This window comes from Peromyscus californicus, unplaced genomic scaffold (genome assembly GCF_007827085.1).
Source record: "Peromyscus californicus insignis strain IS unplaced genomic scaffold, ASM782708v3 Scaffold_21__1_contigs__length_65335640, whole genome shotgun sequence".
NCBI classification, from domain to species: domain Eukaryota; kingdom Metazoa; phylum Chordata; class Mammalia; order Rodentia; family Cricetidae; genus Peromyscus; species Peromyscus californicus.
In genome coordinates, this window is record NW_026294514.1 from 2,923,421 (window position 1) to 2,940,486 (window position 17,066).

General features: G+C 44.1%; 1 protein-coding gene across 2 annotated transcripts in view; it reads left to right on the forward strand.

Moving 5' to 3' along the window:
- The window catches only part of Nab1 (NGFI-A binding protein 1), a 44,562-nt gene that overhangs the window by 8,052 nt on the left and 19,444 nt on the right, over window positions 1–17,066 (forward strand). For both annotated transcript variants that reach the window (XM_052749423.1, XM_052749424.1), the window contains exons 2-4: window positions 1,672–2,506; window positions 14,099–14,233; window positions 15,739–15,789. In XM_052749423.1, the coding sequence (XP_052605383.1) occupies window positions 1,691–2,506; window positions 14,099–14,233; window positions 15,739–15,789 (1,002 nt within the window). In that variant the 5' untranslated portion in view covers window positions 1,672–1,690. The remainder of the gene's footprint in view (window positions 1–1,671; window positions 2,507–14,098; window positions 14,234–15,738; window positions 15,790–17,066) is intronic.

The window sequence follows — 17,066 nt, forward strand, 5'->3', positions numbered from 1 at the left end:
CGTTTTTTCCCCCTCATTATTATAAAATGACTGAAAAATTCTGTTAATCTAAATGTTACCGTCAGCTGCTTCCTATATCCTGTATTCTAGGAAACAACTATGGTGAGTTAGTGTAGCACTCAGTAGACTGTGTAAAGCTACAGTCCTCAGATGGAGAAGACTGCATATGCATGTTTTTATGTGTGTGGATCTTTTTTTTCTGTGCTCGTGTGAAGGCATGTAGCGCAGCTGCATGAGGTAAATGATGCGAAAGTGAGTTTCTTCGCTTCTCCTGCAGACATACTCCAGAAGCCCTTCTGTTTGCGACAGCATACTTTAATGCACAATTAAACTTGGTCTGTCTCTCAAGGGTGTGTTTTGGGGATTAGTGTCCAGTTAGATGGTAGACCCTCCCTAGATGGGTCCTCACTGTGGTGATTTAAAAAACAGAATATTTTACTGGGAGGACAGAGATGGTATGACTATGATGGTAGGCCCGAAGTCCTGAGGCAGTCCCAGAACATGTAGTTTTTGTTGCCTAGATGTATAGACTGAGAATCTTGTAAGCTTGCCAAATCCAGAGTCTCGCACACTGGAGCTGAGGGACTGAGGGAGTGTTTTTCAGAAGCACACTAGATGTTTTTCCTTTCTAGGTGTTAGCAGAAGCCACTGAACAGTTCTTAATTTTTTTTTAATGTTTTGGAAGTTTATGAGGCCATGTCTATACTAGTCCATGTAAATAGAGAGCCATGGAGTTGAAGAAGGTTGGTAGTTGATCAAAATGTGGATTTCAGAGGTCCCAGGCTGAGAAGGTAGTTCTTAGAGTAATAAAGAGATTCCTTCTGCATTGGAGTGGCTGAGATTCTAATTTCTATAGTTGGCTTTTGAAAGCAGGTCCGGGGCATGGTGACTCTTTGTTTTCCAGTGTGCTCCTCATATCTCTGGTTCTGTTGCCTCTAGTCAGCTGCCCTCTACAGTAGAGATGGTCTTCCATTTCCCCCCATGGTGTGAGGGTGTCAGCCTTCTGTGATTGCCCCCTTTCAATCCGTGGGTGCCTTGCTCACAAAGGCTGCTTTGCCTCATAGAAGTTCTTGCTATCGCTCCTTCATGGAAAGTGTTGATAAATGATAACTCTGTCTTCTTTCATATCCCGTGTGTCTGAGTGATCACACATTTCACAGCTCCTTCCCTCACCCCACCCATCTCTAAATATGCTACCTATTCTCTTACCTTCAATTTATATTGAAATCTGTCTCTTTCACTGGCTAGATTATAGACTGAGATGGATAGAATGTCTCAGGGGGTTTACGTGAAGATTAGACATAATACGATAGCATCTATCATGTTGTGAGACACAAAAAAAGAGTTCTGAATGGTACTGTAATGGCTTCTTATTTCCTGCTAATTTTCGTTCATCTTCATGATGAACGGAAAAAAAAAATGGAAAGCTGAAAATGTGGGATAAACCCTGTGAGTGTTGGTCTGAGTTCCTGGTCCGTGTTTCATGGCTGTTTTCCTTTGAGCACAGAGGTCAGTTTAGCAGCTGGCTTGGGAGTACAGAGTTGGATAAAGTAGGTGTGTCGGGAGAGAGTGCCCTTAACTGTCCACTGCTCTGCAGAGGTGTCGTGTCTGTCTCAACCCGTTCACAGCTGGAAGCAAGTGTGGTGAGTCTTTTCTCTCTTCCTTTTGTAGGTTAAGCCCGTCCACAGTGATGGCCACAGCCTTACCCAGGACCCTGGGGGAGCTACAGCTGTACAGAATATTGCAGAAAGCCAACCTGCTCTCTTACTTCGATGCCTTTATCCAACAAGGTGGCGATGATGTCCAGCAACTTTGTGAAGCTGGAGAAGAGGAATTTTTGGAAATCATGGCACTCGTGGGCATGGCGAGCAAGCCCCTTCACGTTAGAAGGCTGCAGAAGGCCTTGAGAGACTGGGTGACGAACCCTGGCCTCTTCAACCAGCCACTGACTTCCCTTCCCGTCAGCAGCATACCCATCTATAAATTACCAGAGGGATCCCCAACGTGGCTGGGGATATCCTGCAATAGTTACGAGAGGAATAGCGGCCCGAGGGAACCGCATTTAAAAATCCCCAAGTGTGCCGCCACCACGTGCGTGCAGAGCTTGGGTCAGAGCAAGTCAGAGGTGGGAGGGTTAGCGCTGCAGAGCGTCAGTGAGTCCAGGCTCTGGCAAGGACACCACGCCACGGAGAGTGAGCACAGCCTGTCCCCAGCGGACCTGGGCTCCCCGGCCTCCCCGAAGGAAAGCAGCGAGGCCCTGGATGCGGCCGCCGCGCTCTCTGTGGCTGAGTGTGTGGAGCGGATGGCCTCCACGCTGCCCAAGAGTGACTTGAACGAGGTGAAGGAGCTGCTCAAGAACAATAAGAAGTTGGCCAAAATGATCGGTCACATCTTCGAGATGAGTGACGACGATCCACACAAAGAGGAGGAGATTCGGAAGTACAGCGCCATCTATGGCCGGTTTGACTCCAAGAGAAAGGACGGTAAACACCTCACATTGCATGAGGTAAGGAGGGGGGGTGTGTGTGTATTTCTCTGTGTGTGTGTCTGTGTGTGTGTGTGTGTATTTGTGTGTGTGTGTCTGTGTGTGTGTGTCTGTATCTGTGTGTATATCTGTGTGTGTGTGTATATCTCTCTGTGTGTGTATCTGTGTGTGTGTGTGTGTCTGTGTGTGTGTATCTCTGTGTATGTATATCTGTGTGTGTGTGTGTGTGTCTGTGTGTGTGTATCTCTGTGTATGTATATCTGTGTGTGTGTGTGTGTGTGTGTGTGTGTGTGTGTGTGTGTGTACTCGTTGCTGTTCCCTGCAGGGAATTTGCTCATGGTTTGCTGGGGAGGAGGAGCCCTGAAAATACCGAAGTATGACAGCTCTGTTAGGAGCAGAGGCTGTTTGTTGCCCCAGGGCTGTCTTGTGTTGAACTCAAACACATTTGAGGTTTAAAACTACAGTGTAAGGTAGTTTTTTGAAAACTGTCAGAATTTAAGCAGTGAAGCCTAAACTTTGCATTGGCAAGGTGTTTTGTTTTTTTAGTTAAGAAATAAAATAGGATTTTAAAAGTGGACTTTCATTTTCAAATCTTTTTTTTTTTTTGTAAATCTTTGTAAGAAAACAAAGCAAAACAAAACAACAACCAGACAATAAGCATGACCAGAACGTAAAGCGCCTTCCAGCTAGTGTAGAAAACAGTTACGTTAGGTGAATGTTGGCAGCGAGGTTATAGCTTTGAATCTTGTTTTGGTTGGATGCCAGCATACAAAGGTCTCATTGTTTTATCTTCACAGCACTTTATCCAGAAGCGTTCTGCATAAGCATGCACATGTGCATATATATATACGCACATATGTTGTGTTGTGTACGTGTGTATATCTGCACTTGCTTGCTGTCTCTTGTTATCTGGCTATGTCTATCTTGAAAACTCAGTGCCCATGTAAGCTTGTCTTTGCTGTGGTCTTTCCTTGCAAGCAGAATGGCCTGTCCATTGCCTTTCCTTCCGGGGCCCCTTCTGTCAGGGGAGCTCCAGAACACTTGGTTGTAGTGTTGTACCCTGGTCTGCCCCATGCCGGCTGATGTCTCTTCCTTAGAGTAACGTATCCAGTGAGTGCTTAGAAAACCATGCACTTCAGAAGTGAAAAAGACTTCTGTTGGTGAGATTTTTTTTAAAATAACCACATGCCCTTTAGAAGAAAGGAATAAACTCTCAGAAAAAGTTTTAGGTTGACTATAGTATTTCATTCAATATCATGTTCTTTCCCCTAGTCTTATCCTTTACTATGAAAAGAAACATATATTCTCTGTGAAGGTATTCCAATATAAAAGGATGTAAATTCCTGACTTGTAAACTTCCAAAGACTTATCTTTACATGTACAAATGTGAGGTCATGTCTCACAAACTGTTTCCCAGAATCCTCTGTTGGTGGTGAAACACCAGGTGTCCACAGGGAGCTGCCCTGTTCATCTGTGGGCTGCCGTATGGGTCATCATTCCCCTCAGCTCTCCGCCTCACAACACCATTTAGGTTGTTGCCAGTTTAAAATGTTTACATATACCGGTATGTGAACATTCTGACACACACACTTAAGAATATTAATTATTTTTAATTACATCTGTGGGTCTATTGGGTAGGTATGTATGTTAGTGCCCACAGAGGGCACAGGGGTCAGATCTCCTGGAGCTGGAGTTATAGGCAGCTGTGAGCCACCTGACATGGGTGCTGGGGATTGAACTAGGGTCCTCTGCAAGAACAGTGTGCATCCCTAACCATTGAGCCATCTCCAGCCCCAGTCACACAGTTACAGTCTTGTATGTGGAGTGGATCCAACATCATAAATTGTGGGGTCAGGGAGTATGCAAATGTGATCTTTCAATCTATTGCTAATTGCTGCTAAATAGCATTCTAAAAAGCTGAAAACACGAGGCTTCCATCATTGCTATGCAAGTGTCTGTTTACCCACAACTTGCTAGTAATGTATCTTACATTTTAATCTTTGCCGGTGTTAACGGATGAAAACTTACTGCTCAGCTTTGCCTTCCTAGTGAGGATGATGAGTTTTTTTCCCTATAACACCTGATCAGTTGTAGGTCCATAAAACTATTCTAGTACTGCAGCTGTCTTTTTAAGAACTGATTGGTTCTGGGCAGAGTGACGCACGCCTTTAATCCCAGCACTCAGGAGGCAGAGGCAGGCGGATCTCTGTGAGTTTGAGGCCAGCCTGGGCTACAGAGCGAGTTCCAGGACAGCCAGGGCTGTATAGTGGACCCTGTCTCAAAAAACAAAACCAAACAAACCCAAAAACAAACAAACAAACAAAGAACAAACCATGATTGGTGAGAGCTCCTTACATTTTCTGGACATAAACCCTTTATAACACTGTACCCGTGACCACTCTTCCTTTGCATTTCACTGATCCTGTTTGCCTGAGCCGAGTTTTGTGCCCCTCAGTGGCAAAGCTGTATCATCCGAGTAACCTCATGCTGCAGTCCGCCCCATGGAAGAGGAACAAGTGCTTCCGTAGTACTCTTGTGTTACAGCTTTTCGAGGTTTTGTTTTTAAGGTGTTGGTAATCTTACACATTTTTCCTTCCAAATAAAATCCTACATACATTTGTCAAGTTTCAAAAAAAATGTGTTATTTTGATTAGAAATGTTGTACCGTGTAGGTTAGCTTGTTAATAGTTGGCATGTTTATAGTAATGGGACCTCTGTGTGAGTACCGGATATGGTGTTCCCTATTTAGATCTTTTACATTCCTCAGTAATTAATTCTGTAATTCTTTTCTTCACATATATTTTGTACATTTCTTAGTTGGTCAGATTCTATGTATGTTGAATGTCTATATTACGTATACTTAATTTTTCCTCTGCTAAAGGTACAGGTAGAGGTAGAAGGATATGAGAGTTTTTCTTCCTCGCCACCCTTTTAATAGCTACCACTGGTTGATTTTTGTATGTCAACCTTGTTTGCAGCAATTACACCATCTGATCTTTTCAAATAAATGGTGTTGGATGTGAAGGCTGATGTTCGTGATTGTGGAATTGGTTAGCAAGAATGGCCGACCCTCAGGGCCTGGTCTCTTTTGGAATTAGTATCCACAGTTGTTGGGTGTCAGCGTGTGTCCCGCTTCACAGGGACCCATGCAGCCGAGGGTTCCGACGCTCTCAGTGCTGCTCTGTCACCTGTAAATGGATAAAGGTATCCAGCTAGAGAGCCGTAGCTAGTAGAAAAAGGATAAAATGTGTTGGTTTGGCGCTTTAACCAATCATTTATATTAAAGTTTTATGGATGAAACTCAAAGTTGGATAGAAAACCCATATTTTTATCAAAATAAAAATAATTTTTGTGGTTGTTGTTGGTTTGTTCGAGACAGGGTTTCTCAGTGTAGTTTTGGTGCCTTTCCTGGATCTCACTCTGTACACCAGGCTGGCCTGGAACTCACAGAGATCCACCTGGCTCTGCCTCATGAGTGCTGGGATTAAAGGTGTGCGTCACCACCGCCGGGCTGTAAAAGTAATTTTTACAAGACAAATAGTAATGGCCCTAATCAATTTCACTATGAAAAGCATCCTTCCTTAAATTAAACAGTTCAAAAGAATTATTTTTATGCCAGGCCTTGCTGCAGGATATAGATGGTGTGTAAGCCATGAGGCCGTCCTGGGTGCTGCGAGGTGAGGGCAGAGCTTTGGGAAAGCTGTCTTGCTTCTGAGCTTCACCTTGGACAACTCTTGTTACTTGGGGCTCAAGTGTGTGACTCCGTCAATAAACGTGGATGGGGTAGACGTTAACAAATTCACGTCTCTTCAGCTCTCAGACCCTCAGACCCCGGAGAACACCGGGAGTCTGAAATTACAAGAGAATAAAAGGTAGAAATACAGCTGTGACCTTTCAGGCATTATGAAAATATTAGCTATATAAATCAGAGAAAGACTTTTTAATATTTATAAGTATCTGAGATGAAAATTTTACCAATTTATCTTTAGTTTCCAAATTAGGAAATATGTGACTTCCTTGGCTCCGCCTAACCGTTCTGGGAGTTTTCTTTATAAAAAAAAACCTTTGATGCTTTTGTTTAAATCTTTGAAAGCCAAGTATTGTCTGTAGTTAGTAGCGGTTAAAACCAGCATCTCCAACACCAAGGGGAAAAGTCAACTCCAACAAGTCTGTAGAATTTTTTTTTGTAAACATTTTTGTATTTGTTTCCCAAAGCCTTGTATCCTATACAGTAAAGAATTATACAATAGAAAACATTGTTCTATACTTTTAAAGTCAAAGAATAGGTCACTGGTGTGCACATACACCACACACACGTAGTGCCAGGAGATGATAAAACATAGAACCACTCACATTCTTGGTTTGGGGCAAGTACTGAAGGATAAGGCACAACCCCAGGCATGGTACGAGGAATTTCAGCAGGCAGAAGGTTTCTTCTATCCAGAAGTACAGTAGGAAATAAGAGACCGTGAAGAAGGCAGGCGGCATGCTTTGGATCTCGAATTGATGGATGATGAGAAATTAACTGACAATTGGAAATGGCGAGGTAGCAGAGCATTTGGGACTCAGAGTGCAGAAGTGTAAGCACGTCAAGGGTTTGTCAGCTGGTCAGAGGACTCCAGAGCTGCCAAGTGGAGAAGCAGGTAAATTGAAGTTCTACCAGAACTGTGGGGACGAGGCTGCTAAGGAGATAAAGCCCCAGACCCACGAAACAGTGACGCCAACCTCAGTCACCTGCCAGCACAGTGAGAAGCCGGAGCTGAGATGTTCCCGAAAATTCCAGCAGCTTCAGTTTTGAGAGAAGAAACGCTGGATCTGGGGCCCTCACAAACAAGAACACGCTGTGCGTAGTGATGATGCTTCTTCACTCCGTGCATCACCCCCTGACTCTTGAAAAGAGGTGTTGGGTTTTCTTTGGATGGCTTTAAGAGATAAATTGTAGGACTATTAAGGTAGTCTATTTCTTCTTGAATCACTTGGTATGTTTATATTTTTCAAGACAAAGATTCAGTTTGTCTTCAAACACTGGCATTAAGTTATGTATAGTTATTCCCTAACCTAGTGTATATGGTCTCTCCCTCACCCATTACCCTTGCCCAAAAATTCAACAGTTTTTCTCTGAGAACTGCACAGACGAGGGTCAGTGGGCCCAGGCTAGCCTGCCTCCTGTTTTTGAGCATAAGCTATTGTAACAGCCCATGCTTTTTTATGTAATGTCAGTGGTTGCCTTTAAGCTGCAGCGGCAGAGTTGAGCATCTGGACACTGTGATTCCTAAAATGTCCCTCTGTGTTTTACGGAAAGAGCTTGTTGTGTGTGAGGAAGAACTTGTGATCATAATTGAGGGTTTTGGTTGTGTTGTGTCTATGGTCTCTTTAAATTAAGCTGGGGGTTGGGTTCATTAATGTTATTCTTACATTTCGGATTTAAGCCGCTGTAGTTCTGAGTTTTCACTGTGCGTGGATTCGTTATTGTTCATAAAGTTTTGATTTTTTTTATCACTTTCTTTTTATGATTTCTGACTCAGGAGTTATTTAGAATTTGTCGTCGTTGTTGTTTCTAAACATGAGTGACTCTCCCCCACCACTGTCATTCTTTTTTTTTTTTTTTCTGATTATTTCTGTCTGAATTCCATGGTGGTTGGTTCTCTCCACCATGAAAGTCCTGGAGATTGAGTTAGGCAAGCAGGCTGGCTGGCAAACTCCTTTACCCACTGGCCATCTCACTGGCCCTGATTTTGATGTCTGATTTCCTTGACTGAACTCATGCTTTTAGGAATGTCTGGAAGCCCCTGGAAGGAAGTGGCTTTCTGTAGCAGTCATTTGGTTTTGCTTCTGTGAGTTAACAGGGAATACAAGAGCCTGGGGATAAGTTCCCAGCCCGTTTAGTGTGAGTGAATTATGGGTGAAGGCCTTGTGTGGGGACCAGGAGGCTTGTTGTCTGTCCTCCACAGAGCTCTGATGTTCAAGGCAGGTCGTTTTCCCTGCATGTCCCTGATGACAGCTGATTTTCTAACACTGATGCTTGGAGCTTTATGGAAGAGCACATCTTAGGACTCCTCACTCTGGGGAGCACTAAGCTTCTCCTGTAGTTGGAAGTTTTCCTGTGTCCCGCCCGGTCCGCAGCTGCTCAGACCCAAATAAACACACAGAGACTTATATTATTTTCAAACTATATGGCCTAATGGCTCAGGCTTCTCACTAGCTAGCTCTTACATCTTAAATTAACCCGTTTCTATAAATCTATACTCTGCCACGTGGCTTGTGGCTTACTGGTACTTTACATCTTGCTTCTCCTGGTGGCGGCTAGCAGGATCTTCTATGTTCTGTCTTTCTCCTTCCTCTCTCTCTAGTTGGAATGTCCCGCCTAACCTTATTCTGCCTCACCATTGGCCAAACAGCTTTATTTATCAACCAATCAGAGCAACACACATTCACAGCATACAGAACAGCATTCCACAGCATTCGCCCCACCCCTTGGTCCTTTCCCACACTTTCCATCCTTGTGAAGATGGGAACTTTTCATCCAGTTTGGACACTGCATCCTTAACGTACTTGATCTTGGAGGTAATAACATCTTTGTTTTGTGCTCACGTGCCTTACTCTTTCTCTGGCCCATCAGGCATTTCAGGTACTGTCTCTGCCATCCTGCCTCCCCCTCTCTGCTTATCTTACTCCGCATTTTGGGGTTTTTGTTTGTTTGTTTTGGGTTTGGCTTGTATCTCAATTGTTCTGTTTTTAAAACACTTTGACAGAAGCAACTCAAGGAAGAGTTGAATTTGGCTCATGGTCTGTCGTGGTGGGAAGTCAAGGCAGCAGACGCCTGGAGCAGCTGCTCAGGCTGCATTTACAGTCAGGAAGAACAGAGCAGTGAACACTCACGACCAGTTCTCTTTCTCCTTTCCTACGGTCTAGGCCAGCGGTTCTCAACCATCCTAATGCTACGACCCTTTAATATAGCCCCTCGTGTGGCGGCGACCCCCAACCATAAAATTATTTCATTGCTACTTCAGAACTGTAATTTTGCTACTGTTATGAATTGTAGTGTAAATATTTTTGGAGATGAGGTTTGAACAGAGGGCTCGTGACCCGCAGGTTGAGAACTCCTGATCTAGGATCTCAGTCCAGGGCATGGTGCCACCACAGTGAACATGCTTTCCTACCCCAACTAGCCTAGTGGAAGAATCCCTGATAGGCACATCCCGAGGCCCATTTACCAGGTGTCATCAAGGTGGCGATTGAAATTAACCATCACAGTTTGTTTTGTTTTGTTTGGGGGGAGGGGCAGCCGTGGCCTTTGCCCTCTTGAATGTCCAAAGATAAAGTCCAGTTGCCTTTTGAGCCTCTCTGTCATCCAGCATTTGCCAAAGTGTTTTCGTGTCAACAATACTTCATGGACAGTTGCATTAATTGAGTCACTAAAGATGAGCATGTTAACTACAGGGAAAGAAACAGTCACAGAATCAGTTAACCACCTGTTTCTGAAGACAAGACAACTAACTGAGTTAAGTTTTAAGTTCAGACGTAAATGACTGAAAGCTAATCTTCAACATGAAGATAAGGATGGAATCTTAGTGTTTGGGGCTGTGGAAACAGGGCATGGGAGCAATGCCTAAGCCAGTTAGAAGACAGCGTCTTAGTTTTTATTACTTTGACAAATTTGTAGTGGTGGCATTTAGCAAAAGCTAGCCGTGTCAGAGATAGCAGCTCTATTTCTCTTTAAGTGTCTTAGTCACCGATTTGCTAATGATCGCCGGGTAGAGGCCATGAAACCTGGGGAACGCTGGCAGATGAGTTGAAGGGAGACACTGTAATTTAGCTTCTTACTACTCTTGGGAGGGAGCCAGGGTTCTCGCTCCGCCTTGCTTTCTGCCAGGAGGGTCTTCTGGAGCAGGGAAACTTCCGCCTACTTTTCCAGGCTATTGGAGTCGAAATTCCATGACAGTGAGTGTGTTATGTTGTTGTTTTTTTCTGCTCATCAGTGAGTTTTAAGAAGACGTATAAAACAGTTTCCAGTGTATGTTAAAATGATTTTCTGTGGCAGTACCTAAACAGGTAGTTCTGGAGTGTGGGTAATTCAGGTATCTCACTGGTAATCAAGGACTTTCCACAGCAATTTAGATTTGCAAGTATAAAAATGGCTACTTAGAAAGCAGTTTGAGACGGGTCCTCCTGGTCACTGTAGTGGGCACGCTGAACCTGCAGGTCACTTGGTATCATTTTGTAAAGTGTGTTTCCCTTTTAACCTCAGTCACATGGAGCCCTTCAAAAGCAGGGACTAGGTGTGGTGACATATGCCTGTAATCCCAGTGCTGGGAAGTGGAGGAGGACGGGAGTTCAAGGCCATCCTCTGCTACAGAGAGAGTTTGAGGCTAGCCCGAGCTACATAAAACCCTGCCTCAAAAACAAGACAAAAAAATGACAAAGAAGAAGAAAACCCTGGAGGAAGCAGCTGGTCCTTGTTGGTAATTTAAGGAAGAGGAAGAAGGCTGCTCACCTTCCTGCCGCGGCACCGAGGCACCTAGCTCAGCCGTGAGCTTACCGTGGAAGCCCAGGCTGACAGCCTTGTGTCTGTACTAAAACCAGTCCTTAGGACAGGGACTACAGTGCAGTTGGGAATTGAGGAAGGACAATGGTAGACCTACCAAAACACACCATATCAGATGTTTGTGTCCTACTACCTACCAAAACACACGATGTGAGATGTTTGTGTCCTACTACCTACCAAAACACACCATATCAGATGTTTGTGTCCTACTACCTACCAAAACACACGATGTGAGATGTTTGTGTCCTACTACATACCAAAACACATTCTGGGTGGACTAAATACTAACATGGGAAAGGTAAGGTAGGCTTGAGTAGAGGAACCTGTACGTGTTTCTAGAGAAGGAAGAGTTTCCATGCATGGCATCTGTGGTAGTTTGAATAAGAACGGCTCCGTAGGCTCATACAGCTGTGGCCTTGTTGGAGGAAGTGTGTCACTGGGGGTGGGCTTTCAGGTTTCAAAAGCCCAAGCCAGGCCCAGGTGCTTGTGCCTCCCTGTCTCTGTCTCTGTCTGTCTGTCTGTCTGTCTCTCTCTCTGCCCTTTGGTCAGGATATAGCTCTCAGCTACTGCTCCAGTGCCATGAATACCACATGCTCCCCGCCATGATGATAATGGACTAAACCTCTGTGCTGGCCAATTTTATGTCAACTTGACACAGCCTAGAGTCATCTGAGAGGAGGGAACCCCCATTGAGAAAATACCTCCATAAGATGGGGCTGTAGGCAAGATTGTAGAGCATTTTCTTAGAGATTGATGTGTGAGGGCCCAGCCTACCGTGTGTGGTGCCATCCTTGGGTTGCTGGTCCTGTGTTCTATAAGAAATCAGGCTGAGCAAGCCATGGGGAGCAAGCCAGTAAGCCGCACCCCTCCATGGCCTCTGCATCAGCCCCTGCTGCAGGGTTTCTGCCCTGTGTGAGTTCCTGTCCTGACTTCCCTCAGTGATGAACTGTTCCCTGGAAATGTAGGTGAAGTAGACCCTTTCTGCCCTAAGTTGCTTTGGTCATGGTGTTTCGGCACAGCAATAATAACCCTGACTAAGACACCCCCTGAAACTGTAAGCTGTTAAATGCTTTCTTTTGTAAGAGTTGTCTGGGACATGGTGTTTCTTCACAGCACCAGAACAGTAACTAAGACAACATCCAAAGGAAAAGCTGTAAGGCTAATGATAATGTAAGAAAGAGACCCACGCCACATATGATACAAAGTTAATGTAATTCCTAGAGTCTATAGGAAAATGAAACACCACCACAGAAGAAGCCGGCATGCCACGAGCAACAGATTTTAGAAATAACTCAGACATAGGAAAGGATTGATTTCCAGTCAAGTAAGTGAAAACCCAAACCAAATGCCATTTACGTATATGAAGTAGGTAAAGTTTTTTAAAAGATGGGAAGCCTCAAGGGGCGGAATTAGAACAGTCTCCCGTGAGTGTCCCCACGTGGTGTTATTTGGAGAAGTTTGTCTAGAGGGAAATTGTGGTAGGACATAAAAAGTTAGTAGGGGCAGGCTGTGTGGCTCAGTGTCTGAGGGAGGCTTGCTGCTCTTAGAACCCTGAGTTCCCCACACCAGTCAGGTGGCTCTCAGCAGCCTGTGTGTACAACTTCAGAGGACCTTACACCCTCTTCTGGCCTCCTCAGGCCTCTGCACACATGTGACATACACTCAAGACAGACACACATGAATAAAAATCAATCTTTAAAAAAAAAACCTTATTAAATCTTAGTGTGTTCTATGTCTCACAAGTCCATTTGTTGGAGCTTATGCCAAATCAATAATTAGATATGCATGCAAAGGTGCATATTTATAAATGTTCTTTTCTGCTTGTAATGTTTGAAGGGCTGGGATGAGGTTGGGTTAGTGCATTGCTCTTTCCTGGAATGGCATTTTTATATGTATAGCAAAAAACGATGTTATAAAGGATTTTAAAATTCACTGGTCAGTCAACAATATTTACTGTGCATTGAGCCCATATCAGGTGGTGATGTAAATATGCCAAGTTTCTGTCATAAACCAATGTAAAAAAAGAAAAGGTGCAGGATTATATAAATGAGAAAGGACTTGAAAGGTCTTAGTGTAGAGAAATAGAGAAGTTATTATCAGTAAAGGTGAGATGCCTGGGTAGAGGGAAAAGGTAAATCCTGAACTTTCTAATTAAAACAAAACAAGACCTAGACACCAGCAGCAACTTCACACCCGGTGTGGCTCCTCACTTCCCTCCTGTGAGAGCCTGTGAGGGGTCTGTCTTCCCACTGACAGAGTTAAGCTCGCAGATAGCCTTCTGTTTGTCCAGACTTACACACCGGGAGCGGTGGAACAGAATTAACCCCAGGTCTGGCCAGCACCAAGCTCTTCTTCCTGCCACAGCTCGCACTGTGAAGAAGGACATTTCTTACTTTCTAGCAGAAGTCTGGTTTATCCACCGGCAGTCCCCCGCGTCTGCCTGACAGAACTGTGGGGAACATGCGGATTTATTAACGAGTTCCTGTGCTGTTTGCTATTTTAAGTGTTAGTACAGGTGTCTGATCAGCCAGCAATGACAGTATTTTAAGAATTATTGAATCAAGTAAATATAAAAAGTGAGTCTCGGAGATGTCACCTTCCATTGCCACCCTGACTTGTCATTACTTTGCTGTGTAAGTGATCTGAGTAGTGTTGCCATCGGAGATTTTCATGTCAGTTCAGGCGAGAAATGTCACCAGCTGTATATAATCGTGTTTAACTAAGATTGTCACCATTTCAAAAATCAAATTTTGGGGTTTTTTTCCCCATAAGATAAATGGGATGCAGAATAATTCTTTATCATTCATAAACTCCCCTGCCTAGTCAAAAATACAGAATAAATGAATACAAGTAGGTAAAAGCAAGATAGCTGTTTGGAATTGTCGTGGCTCCAGAAGACAGCTATCCCTTGTGCCGCCTGACATGGGGGATCACGGGGGGGGGGGGGGGGGGGGGGGGGGTTCTTCCTATAACATGTGAGTTTCTCACATGAAGTGAAACACTCTATTATCTAATGAAGTAGAAATGCTTATTCTTGTGATTTTTTTTTTTTCCCTTTGGATGCTTAGCTGACCGTTAACGAAGCGGCCGCCCAGCTCTGTGTGAAGGACAATGCCCTGCTGACGAGGAGAGATGAGCTGTTTGCCCTGGCCAGGCAGGTCTCTCGAGAAGTCACCTACAAGTACACTTACAGGACCACCAGGTAAGTGGGGAATGGGTAGGGGCAGAGTTTGCAGCATCGTTCATGGATAGAATATGAGTGTGTCGGAGAAGGTAGGATAGGAGCAATACAGAATTAAACAGTGTGGTCACGTTCCAAAACATTGTTCAAAGAGATTTTTTTTTTAATTATTTTTAACTGGCTCCTCAAAACATAAAAATGTTTGTATCAGGGAGTACCATTTGGTATTTGAATACTTGTATCATGTATGCATTGTATGATATTGAAATCTGTTGTTAAACCTACCTGTTCAAACATTTATCATGTGTTCTTGGTGGAGACATCCCAAAGCCTTTCTCTGGGGTTTGAAATAAATACGCTGTATGCAGTCTGTCCATGCAGTCCACTACGTGGTGACCACTGGGACTCCTGATCCTCGAAGCCGTTTTTGGTTTTGAGTGGTCCTGCTGTGTCCCCACTCTAGGGCTGGAGTGTTCTGGCCGTGGTGCAGACATTCTCTCACGCAGACCTCAGCTCTGAGTGTGATGCTGAGGACCCTACAGCTTCTTAGACACGTGCACACTCACTCACAGCCGGACGTGGTGGTGGCTGTGAGGAAGCTGGTTCCTGTGCTGGTTGTGTAAGAAGACGTAACTTCACTGGCACTGTGCCTTTTTGGGTGTCTTTTGTTTTGGGAAATAATGCCACAGTAAGTGAAATTGTGTCTTGCCTAGTCCAGGATGTACTTTTTACACCTGAGTGTCTTTTTACAGTGACATATAATTTAGATTGACTTCTCATAATTTACTTGGCAAGAACATATCAAGGTGGTGGCTTAAAGAATGGGAATGTCCTAAGTACTCATGGGTGCCATGTAGTAGATATGTTATCGTAACTCTGGGATAGCTCCCAGAAGGGAGACTGAGTCAGGTAAGAATGTCTGAAGTGTTGGGAGACAGGCACAACACATCTTATTTCATACAGCCTTACGCATTCATTTCAAATGACCATTTTTTTTTTTTTTTTTTGGTTTTTTGAGACAGGGTTTCTCTGTGTAGCTTTGCGCCTTTCCTGGAACTCACTTGGTAGCCCAGGCTGGCCTCGAACTCACAGAGATCCGCCTGGCTCTGCCTCCCGAGTGCTGGGATTAAAGGCTGTGCGCCACCACCGCCCGGTTCAAATAACCATTTTTATCAATTTATCTTAAACGGTTCCTACTGAACTCGTAAAGAGACACATTCCCTTGATATTTTTGGGTTTTGTTTTTTTTTTTCTTTTTTTTGTTATATTGTCATGAAATAGTGCTTTTCTCTGGTAGAGTTCTTAAGTGAGAAGCTTTTTAAAGTATGTAATGTTGTCTACGTATCCCCTAATATTAACTTGGAAATGATGAGATAGTCTCTTCCATTATGTAAATGGTTACTGCATGTCATTTCTCATGTTGTGGTTTCAGAATTATGTATTCCAAGGGAACATTTCAGACTGAGATCATTCAGTAATAAAATTTGTTATCTTCTCAAGCTTTTTCTTCCTCCCTTCCTTTTAGGTTTAAAATGTGGTGAAAGAGATGAATTGTCTCCAAAGAGAATTAAAGTGGAGGTATGAATGCCTGTAATATATCTGTATGCTCATAAGTTTTGCTTCATTTGTAAGATCACCAAAACTAATGTAAAATCTTAGTTCAGACAAAAAAGAATAGCTCCCGCAGTTTAGTTAAAAAAAATTATACAGTCTTAAAAGCAATATAGAATTTTGTTACTCTGAAGTACCTGTAAGTCTCAGTGAGCAAACCAAGGAGATTGTTTTTTAAAAATGTTCTTTAGATTTCATTATTTTTATTTTATGTGTGTGGGTGTAGCTAGAGTTTTCCTGCCTGGCCCACAGTCAGGACAAATCTCTATCACCTGCCAGTCCCACAGCCTCAGACCCAACCAGGTAAACACAGAGACTTATATTGGTTACAAACTGTATGGCCATGGCAGGCTTCTTGCTAACTGTTCTTACAGCTTAAATTAATCCATTTCCATTAATCTATACCTTGCCACATGGCTCGTGGCTTACCGGCATCTTCACATGCTGTTTGTCATGGTGGCGGCTGGCAGTGTCTCTCTGACTCAGCCTTCCACTTCCCAGTTTTATTCTCCTCCTTGTCCTGCCTATACTTCCTGCCCAGCCAATGGCCAATCAGTGATTTATTTATTGCCCAATCAGCAACACACTTGACATACAGACCATCCCACAGCATGTGGGTGTTTTGTCTACATGTATGTCTGTGCCTCACGAGTGTGCAGCGCCCATGCAAGCCGTAAAAGGGCTTTGGATCCCCTAGAGCTGGAGATACGTCCAGTTGTGAGCTGCCATGTGGTGGCTGGAAATTGAGCCCAGGTCCTTTGGAAAGAGCAGCATGTGTGCTTAACCACTGAGCCGCCTGTCCCGTCTCTCCCCTCTCCCCCAGGAGAGTCTCAAAAGGAAACTGTATGGACTAGATTGATAGTGGATCAGAGGTTGACTTACAGATTAGTGTCTTACAGGCGTGAAAGCCTTCACTGGTCAAGTGGTCCTTCTTCACCCTCTTACGTCACTAGCCACTCAGGAGTTCCCCCAAGGGAACTGGCAGTTGTGGAAACACCGCTGTACTTAAATCGTTTCTCAGGGAACCCTGGTTGAGACTGTTACTGTAATTTTAACTTGTAAGTGGTAAGGTGAAAACTGAGTAGGAAGACCGTGCTTCTCTCGGGATTCTTGAACGCAGAGACTGTTTTCAGAACGGCTGTTCCCCAGGTTGGGTTGCATACCCCTTCTGAGGCTAGTCCGCAGCAGGATGGAGGTTGTAATTGGGCAGCTCCCCTTTTAGGTGGGGGTATGGTCTACTCCAT